A 27270-nucleotide genomic window follows, 5' to 3' on the forward strand; every position below is an offset into this window, starting at 1 on the left:
TATGTACTATTTCGTATCAAACAAATGGTGGCCCCGTGGAGCTCTGGTCAAAGAAACCGCTTCAGTTGTGAAGCAGTAGGCGCCGGTTCGAATCCCACTCGTAACAAATTAAATTAACATTAATATAATTACTAATACAGAATAAAATGAAAACTAGTGGGCCGGTGCTACAGTCGAGCATACTCGACTGTCGGAGAAACCCGTACTTACTATGCAAAAACTAATAATGGAAAAAAGATTTTCATTCTTAGACTTGATTTTCGACCGATCGGTCCTATGACAGCTATATGATATAGCTGTCCGATTAGAACCAACTTCGGTAAAGATGCTTAAGACTAACTTAAATGCATATTCTATAAGTTTGGTTATGACATCTCATAAAATACAAAGATTTGATTTTCACCCGATCGGTCCTTTGACAGCTATATGATATTGTGGTCCGATCAAAAAAAAGAAACAAGTTTGATCTGCCTGCAATATAGAGGAATCTACATACAAACTTTGGTGTCACTAGCTTTTAAATTGTTCTTATAATTTGGATATGAAATTTTTTTAACCATCCCAAGTTTGGTATGTCTAGCTCTTATAGTCCCTGAGATCTAGGTGTTCATACAGACAGACAGACAGACAGACGGACAGACGGACAGACGGACATTGCTATATCGACTTGGCTATTGTTCAAGAGAGATCAAGAGTATATATACTTTATAGGGTCTGCCACGCCTCCTTCTGCCTGTTACGCACACATTCGTTAAAACAAACCCAATAGACCCCTGTTCTTTTTTTAAGAACACGGTCTAAAAAGAAAATTATAAATATAAAAAATAATTTTTATCTTTTTATTTTAATTTTACATTTATTCTTTAAATAAGAACTTGGTCTTTTTTGAAATGTTCTTAAAACCAAGATGGGCTTTCTAAATTCAAATTTTAGTGTGATAACCGACACTTATTGCAACCTAATTAAAAGTTTTTATGAAGTAGGACAATTTTTATGATAATCAAGACACTCAGTTAGTGAAATCAGAGTATCCACCATAGGTAAAGTCCAATAGATATTAATGATTGAAATTACCTGATGAATGCCTTCAAATGCCTTACAAGGTTTTCAATTAATGTTAAACATTTCATTATAATCACATAATAAACGTTATTTAAGAAACTGCTTTTTATAGGGCCGTCTAGCGTTCGTAGCTTGCAAAATGATTTTAATAAAGGATGTGTTTTGGATATACTATGATATACTAGTGTTTAGGATATACTAGAGCGGATGAAAAGCTTTTTTAAGCTATCTTAAATAGTTTTAACAAATGGGCCAAATTAAGTGCTTAAAGCTTATCAGAAATTTGTGCCCATGTCATGTCTTATTTCCAATTTCATCAACGGTTCATTTGCTTTTGCAGCTATTCTTTCTCTTGATGTGTGGGTGTGTGATTGTAAATTTGAGTGTGTGTGTCCGTGTGAATGGGTGTGTTTTTCTTGGTATTTGTCTCTGCAGAAGACAAAATACTTTTGTCTTTTGTTAAACCAATATTTTTGGGCGTGCAAAGGTTTTTAATTGAATTTTGTTTGTTATTTTGCAGATGTATGTAGTTGGTGACGCATACAACGCAATGCCACATGTGGCAAATGTCAGTGTCAGTATCAGTGTAGATGAGGTTGTGTTGCATATTCAATTCTTGTCATGTGCAGCATGAATCGAAAGGTCTCAACTAAATTGCGAATTGCGATTGAAGTTCAATTTATGCGGCCTGTAAGCCAAAAAATTAGTTTTGTGTCCAATTTCAGGTATAAGATTTTTAACAAACGCTTAGATAATTTTCGATTTTTTTATATTTTGCTGTATCGAAGTTTAATTTATAATTAGTAAATTGTCTTTTTTTCTTTATTTGCTGTAACTAAGAGACACTTGGGGTGAAAATAAATTTGATACGTTCCAATTACTGAATCATTCGCTCAAGTTAGTTATCTGCCTCTGCCTGTCCCACATAGAAACTACAATATGATGTGAAAATTATTCAGCTGGAAGACTGCACAACAGAGTTAAGATAAAATAAAAAAAAGTGAGACATACATGAAATGAGAAACACGAAAACGTAACAAAACGAACAGAAACTGAGGCTAAAAGCTAACCAAACGAAACGCAACAAATTAAAATCATTGAAAGAAACATAAAAAGAAATTTCCAGCGAAAATTTTCACTAATTAATCAAAACAGAGAAAATAAAGCAAATAAAGATAACCAAAAAGGAAAATGTGAAAAGCGTAAAAAGAAAGAAAAGGCGAAGATAAAACTTATTAAATGTGCTATTATAACAGGATGGTAAGACAACATCTGTCCTCTGTCGAAGAATAAGTATAATTGTGCTATTTTGAACTTTTTATTCGATGCTAAAATTCATGGCCAAAGTGTTGACAATATTAAAATAATTACTAAAAAGTAGCTTGAGCTTTATTTGATCTATCAAATCTTATTGCCCATCAGTAGGATTCTCGGGACTGATATCGGATAGCATCTTTTGGGTCTCCTGTGCCAGACGAACCAATGTGCTTAGATCTTGTTCCAAGCAATCGATTCGTTTCTTTTGCAAATCAATGACATTCATAAAGCTTTCGATCTGCTCGCCACGGGTCAAGGCCAGAGCACGCCAATAGTTCACATCGTTGGTAACATCAACATACTCGGACATATTCTTTGAATGGGCCAAACTCTTCTGGAGCAAGACAACAATATGGGCCAAGGTATGAAATCTCAAGTGTTTCATACGGTGAGTTTCATTCAATTTACTTGGATTAATAAAGCTGTTACTCTCACTCTTGATGAACTCATTCGCGTTGACATTGAGCTCATGGGGTTCCCCAGGAATACCCGTCATTATATTGTTCATGTTCTTTTCTTTAAGTAGCTTGTTCTTATTGAGTTCTATTTCATTCGTTGATTCTGAGACGCTTTCAATGGTCAAGGCATTTAGATTGTCCATTATCATTGCGTTTGTTGAGGTATCCATAGAGTTCTCCATGTTGTTTTTAAATTGATTCGGGTATTTAGACGACTTTTTAACGGAATGGAAATTTAGTTTCGTTTTCCTTAGCAATAGTAAATTTTATCATATGAATTTACTTCTTGACATTACTCCAAAGCCTACTTTTAGCATTTCAAGATATTCTTTTTTTTTCTCTATTATATTTCTACAGCTCAGATCCAATACTGAGTATTTTGAAAATACTATTTTCCAGCCTCATAAATATAAATCAATCATCGAACTACGGTAATTCTATTACAACTTAATCTGTTTTCGAGAGCTTTGCACAATGGATTCCAAATATCTTATTTCTTTTTTTTAGTTGATTTTTATCACAAAACTTTTATTTGTTACATTTCCGAACAGGCGAAAGCTTCGCACTCTCATTTTATTACTTCTTCACTTCTCTATTTCTCTTTTTAATTTTCTCTGTAGCAAGTTTAAACTTTTAGCGGCACGTTAACAAATACAAAATCTTGGCTACGGGTAATTTCCTATACAGAAAAAGCGAAGATTTTCTCAAAGTTTATAGAGCTGACAACATTAATCGCAGCTTTAAGTTTTAGATATTATTTTGATGTTCCCTTCGGGGCACATTAACTTTTGAACGTTGATTGTTTGCAATCAAATAATTTGATTTTAAAAATAAAGCAAAGTATTCCATGCAATATATTAAAGAAAGCTCAAGCTGATGATTTTTTTTTGACAATTATTTGAAGTAAGAAAAGTAATTAACTCTTCAGGAAATACTCTTTATTTCCTAAATCCGACTTAACATAATGCAGTATTTAAATTTGGTTTTCAAAAAAAATTTAGAAATCCTCATTGACAACAATCTCGAAACGAGATCTCTATTATTCGTCATCATATCTTATATTTAATTTAATTTTATTTTATACATAAAAGTGAAGTAAGTTTTGTTTTATTATGCTGCACACATAAAAAACAATTATTGCGAATTTCGTCTACTTCCGTCTTTCACTTCACACATTCCTTTAAGAGTTCACATTTCTGCCTATAGGGTATAATAAATGTTTATAAGCGTACAAAGCCAATGGCTGATCATCGAGCTTATCAGATTTTGCTGTCTATCAATTGCTTGCCTTTTCGAGTAACGCCAAAATTTGCATAAGCCACATACAAATTTGTTGGCCAAAAGCAGAAACAGTTGGCATTTCGAGTATTTCGATGGTAAATTTATGTATTGTGTGTCTATGTACAAACAATGAAAACTGTTTACAATCTGATGACCGCTTAACGCGTTCAATGCTCTACAAGAACAGCACAAACTAAATAAATAAATAAATGCTCGTAAATATAATTAAAAATTTATTATCAATTAAGAGGCCGTCATATGAGAGATGCTCGACAGATTATTTGCCCCGGAGGTTAATTGAAAACCTCCTATGCGGACAGGTAAATCAACCTTTCTCTTTCTCTTTAATGCTGTCTTCCTCTCTAATAGACTCTCAGCTGTCTTGGGGTGCCGTGTGATTGTGGCAATTCAAGTTGCGAGTTGCGCAACTTGAGCTCGAGATGAAGTTGGAAGATGCCACATACAACAAAATTGCGGCCAAAGCAACAATTGCAAATTGTTGTGTAGCAAATGTTTGAGTGTGTGTGTGTGTGTGTCATCTTCACAGCGATGGGGCAACAAAGTCACATGGCAAAAAGCTTCCTCCTATCTTACGCTGGCCAAGTAGCTTACAGCTGTACTCGTTGCTGTTGCAGCTGTCAATTAACTCGTCTTGCCTCAAATTCATTCAGCCTTCATTTTTGGCTATGGCTGAACAAACAAGTTTGTGGGCTTTTTTCTCGGCTTGCTAATTTACATGCCAAACTCAATTAAATAACCCTCATTTTGAGGATTTAGCTTCCTCTTCTCTCCGTCTCCCTCGCTCAACTTTTGTCTTTTTCGCTCTTTGGCAATGGCATAAGCCAAAAAATTAGACCAAAAATTTTCCTTCAACCGCTGCAAGGCTTTTAGCCTTCACTTGCATCACAACGGTGTAAGTAATTGAAATTATGTTTGCTTACATTTGTCTACTGTTTTCTCACCTGAGGGTGTTGTTTTTACCCACATTTTTTACGTTCAACTCGCAATCATATCACCCATTTCCACTTAGGTGAGATATTATGGCGAAATGAGGGCCAATGTGTGTCGATTATTTTTGGCATAAAAAGTGACTAAAGCTCGCGAAAAATTAAGTACATGTAAAGTTTTTTCAACCCATTGTGGTAGTTTCTACAAATACGTGTACAATGTTACTTTTAATGTAAAATTTTGTAAATGTATAAAATATAATTTCAGTTTCTTCGTTTTGCAAATGAGGGTAAAGTTTTTTTTAAAATTGAGATACTGAGTGAGTCTATGGCTCGGACCAAGACAGAACAATTGAATGCAACAGTTTTCCAAAATTGTTTGAATTCACGTGAATCTGAAATAAATTGAACATTCCATGTTCCACTAAGGGTTATCTTTTAAAATTGAGAATAGAATTTAAAGCTCATGTTATTTTTCTAGACTCTTTTATGTCATCAATCACTGTAAGATACATAACACATAACTCGTTTTGCTATAAACATTATACAATTTGAGATTTTTTCAGCATGAAATGAAATTGTTGACAACTATCAAAGCACACCTCGCCCCTGTGGCAACCTGTGGGGCAAGTGCTGGCAGCTGATTGCTTAAGCTCTGTTGAGTTTCCGTCAATCTGCTTGACTTGAAAATATTATCCTTATTATCCTTTGCAGTCTTAACTCTTGACTTTATCACACGGTGAATGATATTGCAGGGTGTTGTTTGTTTGTATGTAAGTGTAGTGTGTGGCAGTTGGGGCAGCTGTGGCTGGGTAGCAATTTGAAGTAACTGCCACAGAGGCTGCAATAAATTGCATGTTGCATAAATAGCAGTAGTAGCTGTAGGAACCGAAGCATCAGCAGCAGCATCAGCAGCAACAGCAGCAACAGCAACAGTGGCAGCTGTTGCATGCAACGTGTGTGTTAGAGTGTGTCCAAATTGCCACTGTAACTATGACTGTGACTGTGACTCTCTCTCACTCTCTCTATCTCTTTCACTGTGTGTCTGCACTGCTTAAGTGCTTGCAACTGCCACTGCCACTGGCTGTTGTGGTTGCTGCTGCTGCAAGAGATCTTCATGAAATATATTGAAGCGCTTGGCATAAATTTAAGGTCCAGAGACAATGCCTCTTGCTCATTGTGGAGCGGGAAGAAACAGAAACAGAGACAGAGGCAAAGAATCAATTAAGGCCATGCCACAGCCTAAGCAGAGCTGTTGATGAAGTGGCACCACAAAATGAACTCTCTCAATACTTTCGGGCACTCATTAGAGTTTCATTAGTATTTCTGTAAAATACTCAGCAATCAAATGTTACTCAATTCGGGTCATTCATTAGGGCAACGCTCACTTGTATCTCTATCTATAACTGTATGTCGTCATGCAGTTTGTTATGTATTGTGACTCATAGGCGAGAAAAGAATTTTCATGATGAAGCACAATGCACAGATGTGGCATCAACTGAACAGAAGTGAAGGGCATCGGTCCAGTATTATTGGCGACCAGACAATTCCACACGCTCACTCGCTCATCAGTCAAGCGCTGAGCTCATAGATACAGATACACTCGCATAAATATAAAGATACATTCGAGCAAACATTCGATGGTTGCATGCAACAACGAAAACAGCAACAACAACAAAAACAACAGCAAAATGAACAAGAACAATAGAAGCGAAATATTGCCAAACGCGCGCATCCGCCGCACATAAACAAAGCCCATATGTGAGCATAACAGATACAGATACAAATGTATCTGACGGCAAGTGTGACGTATTCTAATTAAACTAGACACTTCTTGCATGTAACCGTAGATATTGCCTTTTTTATAGTTCGAATTATGGCCATGTCTTGTCAGTCACAATTATTAGGTATTCGCACTGTGAACGAACACATTTGCATATTTCAGTTAAAATCGATATTAAAATTTACCTCCCAAAATGTTTATTTCACGAGCTAATTATATTGTAATTAGCTTTGATTCAATGGACAAAATGCGGATAAATACAAAATCGACCGCATATGCCGCATTAAAATGATTTAGCAATTATTTGCGAGCTGCTGCAAATGATGTTTAATATTTTATTTAACTGCATTTTGGCCGCGTTTTGCTTAAACAGGATTTAATATTCACGATTTAACATTCAATGAGCTAAATTACTAGCTACTTTAATTTAGGAGCTAACGGTCTTGGCTTTTTTTCAAAATGTTAGTTATATTTCAATTATGTACGTCTTTGTTAGAAAAGAATGGGGCCGTCCTGAGCCACTTTTTTTCGAGTTTCTTTATGAGACTTTCAGGACTGATAAATTTGAGGTCACTGAATTGAAAAAAAAAATATTTTGTTCGTCTTTGTCAGGTAAATCGAAAGGAACATCTTTTTCGGCTGTTACCATATTGTAACGCTAGTACCGACAGGGTATTTTTAATACTACAAAATTTGAAAATTTGCGAAAGAGTTAAAATATGATTAAAATCGGTGCAGTATATAAAAAACATAGCTGTCATGGGAACAATCGGGGTCAAATTCACCATTTGTATGGACAACTTTTTTATTTTCTGAGATATCTCAACCAAACTCACAGAATATGCATTTAAGTTGGTTTTATACATCCTGACCAAATCGGCTTACAATATCACATAGTTGTCATAGGAACAATCATATTTTATGAATAAAACAGTACCGAAACGCGAGTAAAATGTATGGAATAAACCTGTACCCTGTCGGTACTAGCGTTACTATATGGTAACAGGAAAAAGTAAAGCGTAAATTTACCGAGAAAAAGTGTTTTTTATTCCGAAATTTGTTCATAATTATAAAGAGCATTATTTTACCATTCTAATGATGTGTGCATGCATATAGTTCAGTACTAAAATTAGTTAAACGATTTAAATTTACTTGTGACGAATTGCCAAAAGCCGTTTTTTTTGCACTGCAGAATATAGTGAGCAACTTAATGAGCATTTTTCGATTAGCTAGCTCAACTTTTTATCAGTTAGAGACAAAAATTTACTCATAGAGTATCATATTTAAGTTTGTCTAATGTTAATATGTTGTCTAAAAACTAAGTTTTAGTAAATGTCTATTGCGTGGTACCATATGGTAACGCTGGGGCTATTCGGGCTAAGAATCTTAATGGATTACACAATGAAAACTACATGCGCAACAAAGAATAATAAAAATTAGAATATTTTAATGATAGAGAAGTATTTACATGCTAGTGACAAATTTATCTTTGTCCCCTTTTGAAGTAAACAATACATTGAAGATCCTTTGCATAAGGTAAAGTAACAAGAAAATAAAATAAAAAGTACATGTGCGATTGTGACGTAAGAAAAATTTCAAGGAGATGCTTGTGTTTTGCCTTAGTTTAATAAAACTAAAATAAGAACCTAGAAAATAGGATAATTTTGACGTAAGGTAATTTCAATTATATATTCGCTTAAGCATTTGAAATTACACAGCTTAGCGTTATAAACGAGTATTACTTTTACAATCCGCAAAATTGTACTTATTAAATTTCTGAAGTTGTCAATTTTATAAAATATAAACAAGTGTATATTTATTTTACTAGGGGCTCTGTCCCCTGCTTGCTTCGCTCTCCAACCCCCGGATCACTTCATTCCTTTTGTTCCCCTTTTATTTTCCTCATTTTCTTTTTTAACTCTCATTTCATTTTTGTAATTTTTGTCATGGAAATACAGTCTGAGTTGTCCTGAAAATAATTTTAATTTAGCGAGATAGTCCACAGTAGGCTAGAAAATAGATTATTTGCCTTAACTATTGATTGATTGAATGAGAAACATTTAAATACTATTTAGTATTCATTTATTAATTTTTAAATTTTAATAATAACTATAATACATTGGCCAAAACGTTTGCGTGCAGACTCCAGCTTTAATAAAATATTAATTTAACAATTTATTTAACAAAAAATGCAGTATCTTTCTTTTTCTGACCATGATTTATTTATTTGTATAATTGTAAAATACTTGTATCCATATAATTATTTAACTATATAAATATCTATAAAACGAAAGAAAGATATATCTTTGTTCTTATTTCTATACCTATCTACCTATCTTTTAACTAAGTATGTGCTGCTAATGTTAACTTAATTTCCATCCATCAAAACTTTATTTGCTCTGCTTGCTCATTTTTTTTGTATCCACTTTAAGTATGGACAAGTAAGCTGTAAGTTATTCCCAAAAGTTTCAGCAGAGTTGCCTTACGCATTTCACGACATCTGCTTTATGGAGTGCATTTTAGTAGAACTCTCAAGTACAAGTACAACACTATAAAGGCCCATAAAAATCCCGTAGCAAAGTAATCCGGTGTATGACCCACATAGCTCGAAACTCCGATCCAACATAAAGTGTTACTTGTAGTGCGCCCTCTCTGTCGATTTCCCTCCCTTGCCCTTTTCCCCCTCTGCTCATTCATCACTCACTTAACGTGTTTTGCGTCATAAAGTTCAAGTTCATTATGCCAACAAACAAAGTCAAAAAGGCAACTACCATAACAAGTTAAAACAAACACACAGTTAACAGTCAGTCAGAGAGTGAAAGAGAAAGATAGAGGGGAAAGGAGAGGGGACCACCGGGCAAAGAAAAATTGTAAAGTGCCACTTGCAGCGATTACAAAAATAAAAAAAGTGAAACCACGGACAATAAAACACACAAAAACTGCTGACCAAACAAGATGAAGATACAAACAACAACAACAATAACAATAACCAATACAATGTTAAATAATTATTATTTAATGGCATTTGCATTGCGTTGTTTAAGTGAGTCCACCAACTGCCTGGCCAACGTTAAGAAACATTTAAGCCGGATGCACATGATTTGGCCAAAAGGTTGCCTCTGCTCTTAACGACATTCGCACGCTTCTCAGTCTCCCTCTATTTCTTCTTCTTCTTCCTCGCTCCCTCTCTTTTTTAGTTGCCCTTTTTGGCTATGTTGACATTTTAACTTGTCTTGGCTTACAATGGCTTCTACCTTTCCCTCACGTTGCATGTTTCCAATGGGGCCAATTGTCCCCCTCTCGATGTGCTCACCATTAAAACGCCAGCTAAATGTCTTCAAGATAATCATTTATATACAAATAAAAATAAGAAATAAAAATAAAACAAAATAAGAATGAAGATAAGGGTAAAATACAAATTACTCGTAAGTGAAAGTACCCAAAAACAAAAAGAAGTGGAAAAAAACTAAAATCCGACAATTTGAGAAAGTCACAAAACACAATTCAAATTCGAACTCGAATTCCCCCCAAATCGCTTCGTTTTGTGCATGACCATGAGTTGTCCCTCCCTCTATCCGCATTCCTGCTTCTGTCCTCCCCATCTCCCTCCCATTCAGCTGAAAAAAGTCAAATATAGCCGCGACTCTTGGCCATTTAAGCCACTTAAGCAGTGGCATTCACCTCCTGCAAAGCAGCTTCTCCTGTTTTTTTTTTTTTTATTATAGCATACCGTGTATTTATTGCAAAATATCAGAGGAGTATGTTACGTGTAGGAAAAGTACATTTATATATTTGACGACGAAAATATACGGTTGAAATTAGAATAAAAATGCTCGGTTTAATGGACAAATTTGAATGGCGACATTTCTAATTATATTCTGAGAATTAGATGGATGCTAAATTTATATTTATAAATTGTAAATCAATTTCTTGTGTATAATGATCTTGACCAAAAGTATATTTTATCTACATAGATACATTAGATAATTTTATCAAATTTTTTATATCATTGCAGAAGGCGTTATAATTTTTTTTATTAACAACAAGTACAAAATATAAATAAATAATATAATTTTTCTAAATAACATTCAAAATGTAACGTTGCAGATTAACATATATTTAAATGTAAATATAAATATTCTTTGTAGAATAGCTCACATAAGTCTGTATCTGTTCAAAAGTATCTTTATATTTACGACTGACACTTGAGTTAAATTTACATCAATCAGTTCTTTAAATTACTTCAAAGGGTGTCTGTTCGTCGCTCATTTCCACTTAAGTACTCCTTCTATTGCTGCGCTTTGTGCAGCTGCGAGTTGTACTTTTTATCGCTACTGGCGTGCTTTGAGGCTGTGTGTTTGACAGTATGAGTGTGTGAATGTGTGTTAAAGTATGTGTGTGTCTAGGTGTGTTTACACTGCATAGTTTGCTTGACTTATTGGCTTCTTTTATACTGTTTTTTCTGTTCATTTTTGGAAGCACTTAAAATTTGCACTGCAAGCGCTTTGAATGCAGTATTATCATAGCGAAGAGGAAAAGAGATAAAAAAAAAAGATCAAAAAAAGCAGCGTATCATTCAATTAGTTGCATATCTTATTTCACAGTTTAGTTGAATTTAACATCCGTCTCTGTCTCTTGATATTTCTTCGACTAATTTTTTTAGACCCCGTACTTAAAAAAATACAGGGGTCTATTGGGTTCGTTTTAACGAATATGTGCGTAACAGGCAGAAGGAGGCGTGGGAGACTTTATAAAGTATATATATTCTTGATCAACATCAATAGCCGAGTCGATATTGCAATGTCCGTCTGTCCGTCTGTCCGTCTGTCTCTCTGTCTGTCTGTCCGTCTGTCTGTCCGTCTGTCCGCCTGTCTGTCCGTCTGTATGAGCACCTAGGTCTCAGAGACTTTAAGAGATAGAGACACCAAACTTGGTATGTAGGTTCCTCTATATTGCAAGCAGATCAAGTTTGTTTCAAAATTCGGCCACGCCCCCTTTATCGCAAGCAAATCGAAAAAAAAAGTTACATATCCAAATTATAAGAACAATTGAAAAGCTAGTGACACCAAATTTGGTATGTAGATTCCTCAATATTGCAGGCAGATCCAGTTTGTTTCTTTTTTGAATCGGACCACTATATCATATAGCGTCCATAGTTACAATAGGTCGAAAATAAAGTTTTAGTATAAAAAACTTTTTTGTTTTATGAGATATCTAAAGCAAACTGATACAATAAGCATTTGACTTGGTTTTATATATCCTGTCCAAAGTTGGTTCAAATCGGACCACTATATCATATAGCTTTCATAGGACCGATCGAGTGAAAATCAAGTCTTAGCATGAAAAACTTTTTTTTTTTTTGAGATATCGTAACCAAACTGATTAAATATGCATAACAATTGGTTTTATATATCCTGTCCAAAGTTGGTTCAAATCGGAGCACTATATCATATAGCTGTCATAGGACCGAACGGGCGAAAATCAAGTCTTAGTATAAAAATCTTTTATGTTTTATGAGACAATGTTACCAATATGATAGAATATAAATTTAGTTAACTGAGTATTTTTTAATTTTTTCCATTTTTTAGTTTATGCCATAAAAAGTACGGTGTCTCCGATAGTCGACTATGCTTGACTGTAGCACCGGCCGACTAGTTTCATTTACAAAATATACATCAATTGTTATAAACATAAAATTTTTTTTGCCGATTTATCATTTGACGTTACATTAAATATGAAAACAGAAAATTAGAAAAGAGCGCGGGGAGATTTCAATTGAAGAAAGAGTGCTTTCAATGTCAAATAGTCAATTATACTTATATAACAGGTTGAAAGCTCGACTACGAGATACCATAAGTCCAGCTCTGAGATGATCTTATAAATTGTTGTACATACATATAATACATCTCCAAAATGTTTGCGTCAATCCTTGTGTTAAATAAAAAAAAAATATTATAATTATATTCTTTAAAATATGGGAGACGTCTTCCTTTCTTTTGCATTGATTATCACAATGTTATTACAAATGTTGATACAACTTCAATTGCTATAGGGTATATAAAGATGATTACTTTCAGCCTTCGAGTTTTCTACTAAAGATTGTTGTACAATTGATGAGAAAATTACAAAATCCTTAACAAATGGCAAATCGAAATTTGTAATATGTAAATAAAGGCAAATGGAAATGCAAATGTATTTTCTTGAATTGTAATGTTTACAAAATAGATTGAAAAAAAAAACAATTGTCTAGATTGTAAATTTGTAAAATATCAACTTATAACCAAACAGAGAACGTAACAAAGCTTAAGTAAAAACAAAATTGGAAAAAATTGGAAACTAAGTACTGTCTTCTCTAAAAGATACCCCCCTTGAATATCATTCATCCTCCTCTTTTAATGTAGTCCTGGTGGCGAAAATTTATCCTCATCCTTGAGAATACTCAACAGTCGCCTTTGTAGCACAATCTTTTGCTGATGATCTGGATATAGTCAATTCTGTTCGAAACGATATCCGACCAGATGTTGACACTCGAAACATATAGCGGGTTGAATTTTCACGCCAGTTTTCACCTCCATTGTAGGAAGCAACATAATGTTGCTGGCGTTGTTGATGACAACGATTCCATTTTCCTTGTATACGATTTCATCCTCATCGCTGATGATTGTGAAGCATTCACTACACCGAAACATATGATTGATAGTTTTGCGAACCATTTTTATTGAAATTATGTAAATTTGTATTTATTCATAAAGGCTAATATATTTAGAATTATATTCGAAATTTTTTGTATTTCTCTAATTTCGATTCTTTGGAAATTTCTCATGGCTTTCTATCTTTCCACAATATATTTAAATATATTGATGAGTTTAATATTCAACTATGACCTAACTATCGGTAAAATGCCCAATTAAGTGCAATCTTTTTTGTTTCTGCTTAATGCTTCCGTTACCGACTTAATCGGATATGTTCTATGTTTTTAAATAAATTTCAAACAAGATTTCTTTAGTCGAAGTCGCCATAAGCTAAACTCTATCTCAAAAAAGGGTGATTCGAGAAAGGGAAGCTGGGGTGTAATTCAAAACTAAAACTTATTTTTCCATTTCATTCCAAATGTAATTATTTTATATTTTTAAAAAATAGCTTAATTTTGAATTTTAAGTATTAGTTTTTGGCTTATATAGGTAACCCGTTAATGTCTTTCAGCTAAGAACCTTAGTACTTAAATTTTGTTCAGTTCTTAGCCGGCGATTTGCCTTGACCTAAACGCTTTACTGGAGCCTTAGACTTGATCCCCGAAACGTCTTGCCGCTGGCATTTACTGGCAACTCTTTAACATTTATCTCAATTTAACCAGTTTCTACTTTGGATTTGGATTGATGTTGTTGTTGTTGCAAACACACGACATGCTGCCACAACAACAGCAACAGCAGCCGCTCCAAACAAGTTGTAAAATAACAATAAAAATCAGCGAATTGAAATTGAAAGTGATGAAAAAAATCTACCAAACATTAATGATAGCAGTCGATGGCTTATAACAAAGATCATAATAATGAGACTAAGAAAAAAGGGGGAGAAGGGATTGCGACCGGGGCAGAGGCTTTGAGTTCAATAAAAATTATTAAGCCAAGAGCTGGCGACCTTGCAGAGATGCGTTGGGTTACATTGCGTAATCGAGCCAACAGCTGGCAGCCAAATATGGCTTAAGATGGAGGGGGAAGGGAAGCTGAAAATGGAAGTGGAATTGGCAAGAGAAGAGACAGCTAAAGATGAAGATGGAGGTGAAGATGGGGACGAAGCAACTGTAAACCGGCTGCTGCTTAATTTGTATCAAAAGCCGGTTAAGCGAGCTGCCTTTACTTTTGTTTTTGTTGTCATTACAGTTGTCTCATTGTTGTTGTTAGCCACTGGAATTAGTAAAACAACAACAACATCAACAAAAAGAAGGCCAACAGCTAACGTCATCTGCTTTGAGTTCGGCCAACCGATAAACATCTTTAATTATTCATTCTAAATCAAAGCGAGTCAAATGCCAAATGTCCCTCCATTCCACAAAAGCAGATGCTAAAGTTTACTTGATTTTACTGCTCTCCTCCCATCCACTTACACAATTGATGCCCCAACTTGTAGAAATTGTGGGTGGAGCAGATAGGAGGAGTCTCTTCACTGTCAAAGTGGCTGACGAAAATGTTAGTTGCTTGTGAAAGCAACAGAACAGAGTCATCGTGTCATCGTGTCAACCTCAACCTCATCCTCATTTTAGTCTCTGCCTAGATATACAGACCTTCCTAAACTGGAAATGTCTTTTCGATATTATTCAATTCTATTGAATACATATAAAAAAGGAAAAAGAGAAAAACCTGTTTAAAAAATGCAAGAATTTGTTTTAATTAATTCGTGTATTTTTGGATTTATTTTAAATGACTTTTTGTGTGTGACTTTGAAATAAATGTTAAAGGCCTGAATCTAGGAGGATACGGGTTGCAGATGTTCAACATCATTATACACTGCAATACACTGTGCTAGGCAGTTCTTTGAAAAACTTCTTTACTTTTTAACAAATTGTATTCAAATTTAAACTTAGATCAGAATAAGTATATATCTAAACATTTATAGTAAAACTTAGATGTTCTTAAAACATCTATCTACTACACTTACCTATCCCCAAAACGATCCCTTGACATCAAACCTACTCTATAAAAGCAACAATATTGTATGATGCTCCTAAGATTGTTAAATAAATTGTTTGGTAAATGTGCTAATTAAGTTGCGTGATTCGTTGCAGAACTTATTTTAAGAACTCAGTTTAGGGCATTCCGTTTCGTTCTCCATAAAATTGTCTCTGTCGTCTGTTGAAATCTAAGTTTATTTGATATTGGCTTTCGGTTTCAGCACGTTATATTGTCATTTGGGTATTAAACAGAGCGTAACTGAATGTCACGCAATGCGCAACTAGAGTTTTTGCCAAGTATCTAGCAATATTATCGTCCTCTCTCTTAGACTTCGTCCCGCCCTCTGAATGATATGCAGCTCTGACCATAAATCGAATCGCCGATGCGTAAAGGTATTTGAAAGCATTTGAGTTGAACTTGAAATTCGTTTCATTGCGAATATTATTGGGTATTTGGTTATATTACTCTTTCATTATATATTTTTTTTATTTTATTTTATTTTTATTTTTTTTGTGGAAAAGAAAAAAGCTAGATAAAACTTGATTTAATGATGCCTCATATTTGAGTGTGCGAAAATTGAAATTCAGCTTTGACAAACTTTTGAGAATACTTGCAAAGAATTTCCATATTTAATGGGAGACATTTGCATATAAGCTATAAAATGTTATTTGGGACAGAGCTAGCTTAAGTGTGTGTGTATGTGTGTGTGGGAAGAGATTCGAAATAAGTTGAGTTGAATTCAGTTTGAAATTGCTTTTGTTATCTATGTGCACAAAAAGACGCTCATATGTCTTACTCAGCATAATATTTATAATTGATTATCAAATCTATTGCATAATTAACAGCCCGCTGTTAATGACAAATTGGGTTGATCAGTATACGATTATGCTTTCATTAACACTTACTGAGCGTTTCATTAATAACTTTCCCTTGACGAAAGTTTGAAATTAACAAACTTTTTTGGTATTTGGGAATGCTGGTCGGGAATATGAGGACATTGAGATATCTTAAAACCTGTTTATAGAAATCGTACAGCTTTATCAAATGTAAATCCTGATTACGAGTATATATGTTTGTCTCCATAACTGTTAAAGCCTCGCCATTTTAATCTAGTGTGGCCTGAACAGCAAAACGAAAACTTAATGCAATTAGTAAAAAATATAGAGATTATTATTCATTTATTTATTTTGTGCGACAACCTGTTAATTCCATGTTCAGAGTGTATTTATAAAAATCTGTTCATTCAGATACGACAATCTATTTATTTTCACAATTGCGAGCTACGCATTGTTCAGCATTAAAATTATTTGCTAGCAAAATGGATTGGAATTCTACAAAAAATATATAATTCATTGGACATGTGCTTATGAATGTATAAAGACAATTTGTGTGGGTGGCAACAATACCGGGTCGGTAATTGACATGAAGGTACATGAATGGGGGCTATATATAGAGGTTGCATTCGATATCTGTCACATAAAATGCAAGCGTGCGCAAACGAATAAACAGTTATAAAAACCAGCAGTAAGGAATTTTATTAATTGTGGAGTCCTAAATACCCTTTCGGAAAGATAAAGGGTTATATTTCAAAATCCGAATAGGTTAAGTGCAGTTTTAAGCTGTAAATAATGGAACAGAAAAAATACATTTTCCAAACATATTTTATGGACTTTGTTAATAATCTAGAAATTTCTTTTCTGAAATTCGAATTAAATGAACATATACATTTCTATATGTCTGATATAATACTCAAATAATCATCCAGTTATTAGACTGGAATCTACAAATATATTTCTTAGCAAAATCTGCATACCCTCTCAAAGGGTATTTTAAAATATGTCTCTATTTTTTGCAGCAAATGGAAGTGATTAAATTGTGCATGTTTTAAAACTGTAAATTACTGTTAAAAGCTGTTGAAAAAAGAGGCCGTAGGCGCCATTTTGTTGACAACGAGCACACTCATACTCACATGCACACACTTAGTGTAGCCCACACTTGCACTCACACGCACATATGTACGTGTAAGCAAATGGTAATGAGTGTGAAAAGTAATTCAATAATATGCTGTTAATTACACTTTTGATCTTTGCAATGATTTTTTTAATTGAGTCAAATTATAATTATTGCAAAAACAAGAGGCCAAAAGTGTTGAAATATAAAAGGACAAAGCGAAACCAGCGGCAAAAAAGCCGATTATAATGATATACGTACATATATGTATACATGTGTGAGTACAATTTATCAGTCTGTGCAAAAGCCACTGAAAGCTCTTTTGCCTGACCTCAGTTCCACAACCACCTCAACCTCAGTTGCAACAACCACAACGACAACATCGTCAGCAACTGCAACTGCAACTTTAGCTTATATCGTTTTCCACATAAACTTGATTTTTTGGGGAAACTGCAGGATATGCCGGAAATCCAGTCAAAGTGATTGAGTTTTTTTCCTTGGAGCATTTCAAAACTCGTGAGGTATTTTACTCTTTCGAATTTATCTATCATGTTTCAATTCCAATCCATAAAATTCGTTGTTAAAAATCCCAAAACTTTTTATGAGCATTCAGTTTATTTATTGAACAATTGATTCGTGTTGCGGATTATCTCAAGATTTTCAAGATTTATAAAGTTCTCCGTATACAACTTTCAAGTGCAGATTTATCACTGTCACCATTGATTTTTGATAAGCTCGAACTGTCGATAGTATACTACACGTATAAACGTTATCATAGTAGATTAATTTGAAAAAGCAATTTTGTACAAGATTTTCATAGTTATAGTTTCATTTCCTATACTATTTTACATCGCTTCATTTCATCCCTTATCAACACTAAAAAAATATCCGACTGCTAACTTCATTTAATGAAATGTAATGTTAAATTTGTTCTTGTTAAAATATCCAATATATTTTTGTGACATATGTAACATATGTTTGTAGATTGATAACTATGATTTCGATGTTGTATTTTTATTGATGATTGATGACAGTTGATAAAAGTTTTTTGCTGTCATTCAATTAGTTTATAAATTGACAAACAATGTTCAATAAAATGAAATCATTGTTGTTCATTTTTTATGCGATTAAAAGGACAATCATAGTAGTATTTGCATTTACTTTTGCCAATATGTTTATCGATAACGATAACAGAGATTACCCAATGATATTTGACAGTTGCTTTGGATTACATCTTAAGGCAGTTGTGTTTCGGCCTTAACACGAGCACTACAATCGGATGACCCAATTTACCTTGAAATTACGCATACGACATGTGCAACTGTCACAACTGTCAGCACTAAAAAACAGAGCGTTTAATTAAAATAAAAAAGAAAATATAAAAACAAATAGATTTTAAGCGAGCAAGACATACCCTGCAGTCTACTCAATTGTGATACCATAGTTTATTGTGTTTGTAAATAAGAAAATGAAAAATTAAGTATTTAGATCTGCATTCTGTTGCATTTTACAACAATTTGTTTCTGTTTAAGCTACCCATTTTTGCGGATTATCTGATTACAGGGTATAAATATAAGCCAAGCGAACTGAAAGTAGAGATACGCAGTTTGGTGGGCGGCACAGGGCGTTTCTGCACTTGCTATCTGCCGTATACGTGCGGTTAATTATGTGCACAGAGTCAGAGATAGAGGTAATGATAGAAAGAGAGGACAAAAACAAAGAAAAGACAGGTAGTTTAATGTCAGGTAGCTGTGCTTGCTGGTAAATAATTACTATGCAAGCTGCATACGCATACTTTGATGATGTTTGGACATCAAGCGGAAGAGGTTGGAACTTAAATAATAATTATAATAATAATAATAAGAGGGAAACAAGGATGGAGGTGTCTTGGATAGGAAATTATATTAACAAATCAATTTCAATTGGGATTCACATACCTTTTCAGTGCTGGACTGAAAGTAATAAACCATTACAAACATCCAAATGACGCTGACGAAGACAATTAATTTAATGTTGCGACGCATGTTGAGTTTGAGTTTCTCTCTCTTTATTTATTTTATTCCTACGGACGTTATTTTGTTGTTTCAGTTGTTATTGTTATTATTGAATTTATGGTTGCGTTTCTTGTTGTTTGGTTTGGCAATAATTTCACGTTGTATTTCACTAAATAAAGCAGAAACATTATTTAATTAAATCATTAATTACACATAACCAACACGTGCTTTAAATTGCAGTACTTAATTATTTATTTTTCACTTTTCATTTTCGCTTTTCACGTTTTTTTTTTTTGGATTTTATATGTTTTTCATTAATTGATTTTAATACATTTTATTCAAATAATTAGTCTCTTGCGGGCAGGTGTTTGTGACTTCCGTAGGGAAATGTTAATCAAAGCTTGTGATACAAAAGTTTCTTGTGAATATTCAATATTTATGCAGTTTTAATTGACAAAAGTTTCAGATTCAAAAACCCCTAAAAATGTATGTGTAAACTATTGAGAGCTTAAGAGTTTAAAGCTAAAAAATATTACTTTTGAAGCAACGGAGCTGATATATTCTTTCAACCTTCTTATAGATTGAATTTCAGAGTCTTTAACCGGTTTGATAGTGGTGTTAATTATTTTCAAAAGTAGTTCAATGTAAAATTGCACCAATTGGAAGCAGGAAATGAAAATGGAATGATAATGATAGTAGAAGATTCCAGGTAATAAACTTTTGTACTTTATCATATGATTATTTACTGACAAAGTTAATAAAAAATGCAAGATTTATCTAAGAATAAAATTCGTGGAATACATTTGTTAATCAATTCTTCGGTAGATAAGAAAAAGATTGTACAATGAAATTAAATTATTGGCTCAGTTGAAATAAATTTGAATGTAGAAAATAGTTTTAATTTACAATATAAAACCTAAAACCTACACGTCGCTTAAATCTTATAAACAAAACAAAAGTTTTATTGCTAAAAGACACAATTGCGCTGAAATAGTCCGTTGAGAGGACTACATGCATTTTTTATCTAATTTAAATTAAGATTATTTCATTTTCACTTATCGCCTCACAGAAAATACCGGAAAGTGATAAGAGGCGCTACGGCTAGAACGATTCTCAAGTTGAAGCCACAATTTATCACAACTGTGCAATTATAATTATAATTGACCCATTGTCAACTATTTTAACTGTGTTACATCATTTGCCGTTAATAGACACTGAACTTTAAACGTTTTCATTACTATTTCATGTTGACATAATTCATCTATATGAATTGGTTTATTTTTAGTTTGGGAATAGTGAAAGTAATTCACAGCTGACAAATTGTTGTCGTTTCTTGCTGTTGTTTATTTCGGGCACATTTCAACGGTTTTTTTTCGGCAAGGGCACATGGAGTGTTACGCATACGCAACGTTGTACGATAAGATAAGCAAAACTTAATCTAGTCGCAACTTTGATTTAATTTTTTGCCCTTCTATTTTATTGTTTTTGCTGCAGCTGTTTTTTCCGCACAGTTGGCATTTTATGAGTACGCTTATATTTGTATGTAAACACATTTATTATCAAAAAACGCCGGGAATTAGCACACAACTCACACGGGAGAGTAAGAGAGAGGGAGAGGGGAGAAAACGCTTATAACTTTATTGTTAGCAGTTTATTGCATTTTGTGTTTTGACGTATTTATTTCTATTGCATTTACCGTTGTGACCGTTTATTATTATTATGATAATGATTGGAAATCGAATTGATAATGTTGTTGTTGTTGTTGTCACTGCCACAAAAGACGAGACGAGACACTTGGCGCGTTGCACGCGATTCGCGAGTCGCAAGTCGCAAGTCGCAATCCGCGAGCCACAGAGACGAAACAACACAACCCAACGGACTGAGGCAAAGACTAAGAATGAGACGAGCGAGAGGCGAACGTCAACGTCAGCGTCGCACACACAAATGGCCAATAAGCGAAGCCGTCGCGTATATTTTATGCTGCCAACAGCAGTAACAACAGCGACAGCGGCAGAGTAGCCGCAACGGTATTTTTCAGCTGTTTAAATGAAACTGTTCGACCGACCGTATAAGAGTGCGATTGGTTCGCTGCGAACATGTTACGTGCTCGAAGCGTTACAACTGCGACATGTTGCATTGCTTTTCCCAAAATGTTGTTTATTCTCTAGAAACTTTGCATTGGCGGCAAAATTTGAGTTTGAGCATAGCCTGAGTCAACCTTGCGTATACGTAATATTGCATAGAAGTGGCCAAGGTGCATGTTTACCTATGTTGATTGATTCGATCAACAACAGTGCTTCAAGAATTATAATTAAACCTTGCATAATTAGGTGCTTTTGGGAGAAAGCAAACGTTTACATTTAATTACATTTAATTTAAAGTTTTGTAGTTTATTTTAAAATTCATTGCATAATGCTATCCAATTCAGTTTGAGTAATTCATTTGTTCATTTTACGGTTATTTTTGCAACTCTTTTAGTATTTGCGCTTAAAAAGTTGTAATAATTTAGTTTTTGACCGTTTTAAATTTTAATTTTAATGAGCTTTGACTTTGGTTTGAAGCCCAGACATAATTAATTAAAACAAGTTTAATATTCAATCAATTTGTTTGAATAAATTTCAATTATGCAAATTATGTGCAGCTTGCGAAAGAGCAACAACGGCAAGTACAACAACACAACAACAATAATAGAAGGAGCACCAAAAATTTTATTAAATTTGTCTAGTTTCCCGACCATTTGGGGAGTTGGTCAATTTGAGTCTCGAGTTTCTAGATGCAGTTGAGATAAATGCCTGCATTATTTATAAACTCGCTCTCTGAGTGGGTATGTGTGTGTAAATATGCCTGTGTGTGTATGTGTGTGTTTCTGTAGTTACTAAGAGCCATAACTTTTTAAGAGCAGCTGAAGCTGAAATGCAACAAAAAGAGCAAAAGTAAAAGAAGCTAAGCGAAAGTGCAAATAAGCAGAATATTCTGTGTTTAGGGAAAAAACTTGCAGATACCCTAGAATTTTTAAACAGATTATCAAAGGTGTGAATAGACTATTTTATTTCATGTTATTGATTAACTTACAAATGCGAGTTTATACTGCACTTATGTTATTTACACTCTTAATCTCACTACTTTGACAATTACCTAGTTTATACAGCAGCTTAACCTGATTAATTCAAAATCGTTTTGTCCTACAACAAATATTTAATTGTTCATAGTTGCGACTTGATTGTGCTATTATTGTGTTTAATGTTTTATGAAATATTCGGCATATTGCAGCGTTTTTGATTGCACTTAATAGGAGTCATTCAATTTTGTAATAAATTTAAAAGCGATGATAAAAAGGGTTAAAAGGTAAGTTTCGCTAAATCTCTGTTTGCGTTAAAGCGCATTAAAAAAGTGTTGTTGAGGGTGTTTTAAGTAAACTCGCTTTCATTAAAAGCAGCTTTAGCCAACGTTTAAGCATGGTAACTATCCGCTTTCATGATAGTATAACCAATATACCCGCTTAACACATTTGATTGAATTGTTGCAATTGGATAAACACACAGCAGGATTGTTACCCCTTTGCCTCTTGACCCCTTACACCCTTGCCCGCTCACTTATTTAAATTGGCTTCAAAACTCAACGAACAACGAAACGGGGCAACAAAGTCATGAATATGCAGGCTATCCGGCGGAAGGACAGAAGGACAGTCAGTTAGAGAGTTGAACTATTATAAAAGTGCACACATATGCAGCTAACTTCCTTTAGCCCCTCCCCTCCCCCGCCACGTCTTACCTCTCTTATAGTAGCATTCCATTAGGCGTAATTAGAGCATTTAGCAGAGAGAAAAAGTTAAGAAAAGCCAACAACAACAGAAACAGAAGGGAAAGAGATAGTTGGACATGCCATACAAATGTCTCTCTGACTGTCTGACTGTCTGTCTGTCTGTCTGACTGTCTGTCTGACTGTCTGTCTGTTTGTTTGTTTGTATATACATATATATGATATGCTTGTTGCATTGGTATGTGTGTGTTTGGGTTGAAAACAATTTAGCTGCAGTCGCTGCCTCGAAGTGTAGAGACTTGGCTCAAGTACGATAATTAAAAGTTGGTTAAATGTTGCATGAGTTGCAGCATCCTCGAAGCTGCCACATTTCGCAGCACAGAGCGCACATTTGATTGCACACCATTTGCCAGACACACAAACTTCTATCTATGTCTGTGCCCGTGTGTGTGTGTGTGTGTGTGTGTGTGTGTGCATTCACCTAGCCGTGAATGCTGCTCCCTGCGTATCTCTCAACCGCACAGCACATTTGACAGTCACTCTAACATTCTCTCCCCTTTCCCTTTGCCATTTCCGCTTCCTCTCCTCAACATCCCCCTTCTCCCTCCTCAGCCTAATCCGCACTCTTATCCCCTACCATTTGTTCTCTATCCATACATAATGTCGTAGACTCATTACTTGCTGGCTTTTTCTTGCAACATGTGCATTCCCTTGCCCCCCTCCCCACCCCTGTCACTTGCCACGTCGGAAATCAAAGTGCAAATGTATTTTGTCAAATGCTGGTGCTAAAGTTGGCGCGCATTTCGGAAATGTTGAAAGTATTTTAAGAACGTTTCGAAAATTAATGCATAATTGCATTAGTCACTTCATTTAGGTTTGAGTCTGCAGCTGAACTTGCCATATATATGTTGCCACTTGGAGCACATTGGGGCTGTCTGTATGTATGTAGTTGCAAGGAGCAGAAGTCGCCAAATTTGTTCCAATTTATTAGCGTTGCGGTTCTGCAAAGTGGTTGCACAGGCACAGCTCTATGCGGTTGCAAGCATTGGAATAATGTTGCAAGTGTTTAAATGCGTGTGTGTGCGTGTGTGTGTGTGTGAGGGTGTGCGTGGCTGCCAAATGTCTTGATGACAAGCGGTAGTTAAAGCTGATAAGTGGCGTTAAGTGTTATCGCCTTTGTCTGTCTTTGGCCCTGACCCTGATATTATTCTTGGGTGTGACTACGGGTTACAAATTTATTGCATTTAGCGAATATCTTTGAATTGCTGTGTGTTAAAATTACACGACACTTAGAATTACCTAATTCTCAATTTATTTGTACTGCGTAGGCATAAAAAATAAAAAATAAAACAATGAATATAATCTATTTATTTTCTTAAATTGTTGTATCTTTAAAGGGTTTATGGAATATTAAAAGTAATGGATACATAAAAATTTCTATTGATTCTCGTTTTTCATTAGATGCTATACTTTTACATCGACTTCACTTTTTTCTTCAAAGTTATTGTCAATGTATTTACATTGATTTTAGTTACACAATTTACATACTTAATGTTATGTTCTTAAACGTAAACTAATAACACCAATAAAATACACAATATTTAAAATTACTATCATAAACATAACAAGAAACAGCATTTTTTGTAAAAAGGTAAAATAAAACATTGGCATTCTAAGCTTTTTTAAATCCTTTCTGATAAAATTTGAAGGAGAGTTTTTATTTTCATATCGATATATGCATGTACATAAATATTATAAAAATAGTAAATTTTGAAAAATTACACCTAAGGGCCAGCAATGTCTAAATTTTATAAATAAACAGTTTTATATATATATATTACACTTAAGGGCCAGCAATGTCTAAATTTTATAAATAAACAGTTTTATATATATTACTTTTATGAAGTCGTTATCTATATATTAATTCAACAAGCAATTTTCATTCAATTTTTCTGAAACTTTTTAGCAGTGGTTGATTATTCCATTTGAGTAATATGCACTTATTATACCCTGTGTCCATTAAAAATGGACAAAAAAGGGTATAATGTGTTTGGCAGAATGTATGTAACAGGCAGAAGGAGGTGTGGCAAGGTACATATATTCTTCATCAGGATCAACAGCCGAGTCGATTGAGCCATGTCCGTCAGTCTATCCGTCCGTCCGTCCGTCTGTTTGAACGCGTCGATCTCAAAAGCTATCATTTTGTTTTTATTTTTGGATAGGACCTCTATATATTAAAGCCGCCATAGGAAAGATAGGTCAAAAATGAAGTTTTAGTATGAATAAGTATTTTGTTTTTTGACCCCGAACTTAAAAAAAGTACAATGGTCTATTGGGTTTGTTTTAACGAATATGTGCGTAACAGGCAGAAGGAGGCGTGGGAGACTTTATAAAGTATATATATTCTTGATCAGCATCAAAAGCCGAGTCGATATTGCAATGTCCGTCTGTCCGTCTGTCTGTCAGTCCGTCTGTCCGCCTGTCTGTCCGTCTGTATGAGCGCCTAGGTCTCAGAGACTATAAGAGATAGAGACACCAAACTTGGTATGTAGGTTCCTCTATATTGCAAGCAGATCAAGTTTGCTTCAAAATTCGGCCACGCCCTATTTATCGCCCACAAATCGAAAAAAAAATTTCATATCCAAATTATAAGAACAATTTAAAAGCTAGTGACAAATTTGGTATGTAGATTCCTCAATATTGCAGGCAGATCCAGTTTGTTTCTTTTTTTAATCGGACTACTATATCATATAGCGCCCATAGGAACAATCGGTCGAAAATCAAGTTTTAGTATGAAAAACTTTTTTGTTTAATGACCACTATATCATATAGCTGACATAGGACCGATCGAGTCAAAATCAAGTCTTAGTATGAAAATCTTTTATGTTTTATGTAACCATTGATATGTAACCAATATGATAAAATCTGCATTAAAGTTAACTAAATATTTTTAAATTTTTTTTTCATTATTAGTTTCTGCAATAGTAAGTACGGGGTCTCCGACAGTCGAAGATGCTCGACTGTAGCACCGGCCGACTAGTTTTTAAATATCTTAACCAAACTGATAGAATATGCATCTGGGTTGGTATTATATATTCTAACAAAATTTGGTTCAAATCGATCATCTACATCATATATCTGCCATTGAGACGCTTATTCGAAAATTAAGTCTTAGTGTGAAAAATTGTTTTGTTTTTAAAAATATTTTCACCAAACTATTAGAATATGCACTTATCTTAGCTTTGTACATCCTGACCAGATTTGGTTCACATCGGTTGAATATTTCATATAGCTGGCATAGGGAATAATCGGTCGAAAATCAACTTTTAGTGCAGAGTGTCAGATTTGCGGATTCAGAATAGGCTTTAACATACCCACTTACACTAAAAAAAGACCAACTTCTAAAATCAAGAACATTCATCTTAAATATTTTGTTCTTAAAATAAGATTATTTTAAGACCAAATTACTAAAACTAAGATTATTAATATAAAAAACTTAAAGTCTTAATGTAAGAATAAAAATCTTGAATTGTTAGGATAGTATAAAAATGTGCTATTTCGCTCTGGTTAGAGAAACCGCTTCCCACTCGTAACAAATTAAATTAACATTTATAAAATTACTAAGACAGAATAAAATGTAAATATATCAAAATTAAAAAAAAAAAATTAGAAATATAAAAAAAAAATTGTTATTTTTTTATATTTTGATTTTAATTTTAAGAACATTTATTCTTAAAATAAGAACTTGGTCTTATTAAAAATGTTCTTAAAACCAAGGTGTGCTCTCTTAATTTTAGAATTTTATGTTCTCGATGCATTTTTGGACCAAAAATCTTAGTTCTGAGACTAAAATTATGATTTTAGAACATTTTTTGATCAGTGTATGTAAGCAATTAAAGGTGGGTGATCGATTTTCGCCCACTGTGCAAATCTAATTCAAATTATTTTTTGATGTTATAATAAATATTATTTTCGTTCAGTGTATTTGTCATGCTTTCATCTTTAGTCCTCTCTCATTTTTTGACTCTCTTTTGAATGGCATTTGCCGGT

At 34.0% G+C, this 27270-nt stretch overlaps 1 protein-coding gene across 2 annotated transcripts in view; it reads right to left on the minus strand.

Annotated features, from left to right (window-relative positions):
* Positions 1-21399, minus strand: part of LOC117780447 (polypeptide N-acetylgalactosaminyltransferase 2) — a 32301-nt gene extending 10902 nt beyond the window's left edge. The window contains exons 1-2 of one of the 2 annotated variants that reach the window (XM_034616984.1): positions 21158-21399; positions 19405-19630 (exon numbers count right to left, since the gene is read on the minus strand). In XM_034616984.1, coding sequence (XP_034472875.1) covers positions 19405-19491 — 87 coding nt within the window. In that variant the 5' untranslated portion in view covers positions 19492-19630; positions 21158-21399. Of the gene's footprint in view, positions 1-19404; positions 19631-19997; positions 20222-21157 lie in introns of those variants that run through there. The other variant, XM_034616985.1, reaches the window with a different exon arrangement.
* Positions 21400-27270: the final 5871 nt, after the last annotated feature.

This window comes from Drosophila innubila, assembly GCF_004354385.1.
Source record: "Drosophila innubila isolate TH190305 chromosome 2L unlocalized genomic scaffold, UK_Dinn_1.0 4_B_2L, whole genome shotgun sequence".
NCBI classification, from domain to species: Eukaryota; Metazoa; Arthropoda; class Insecta; order Diptera; family Drosophilidae; genus Drosophila; species Drosophila innubila.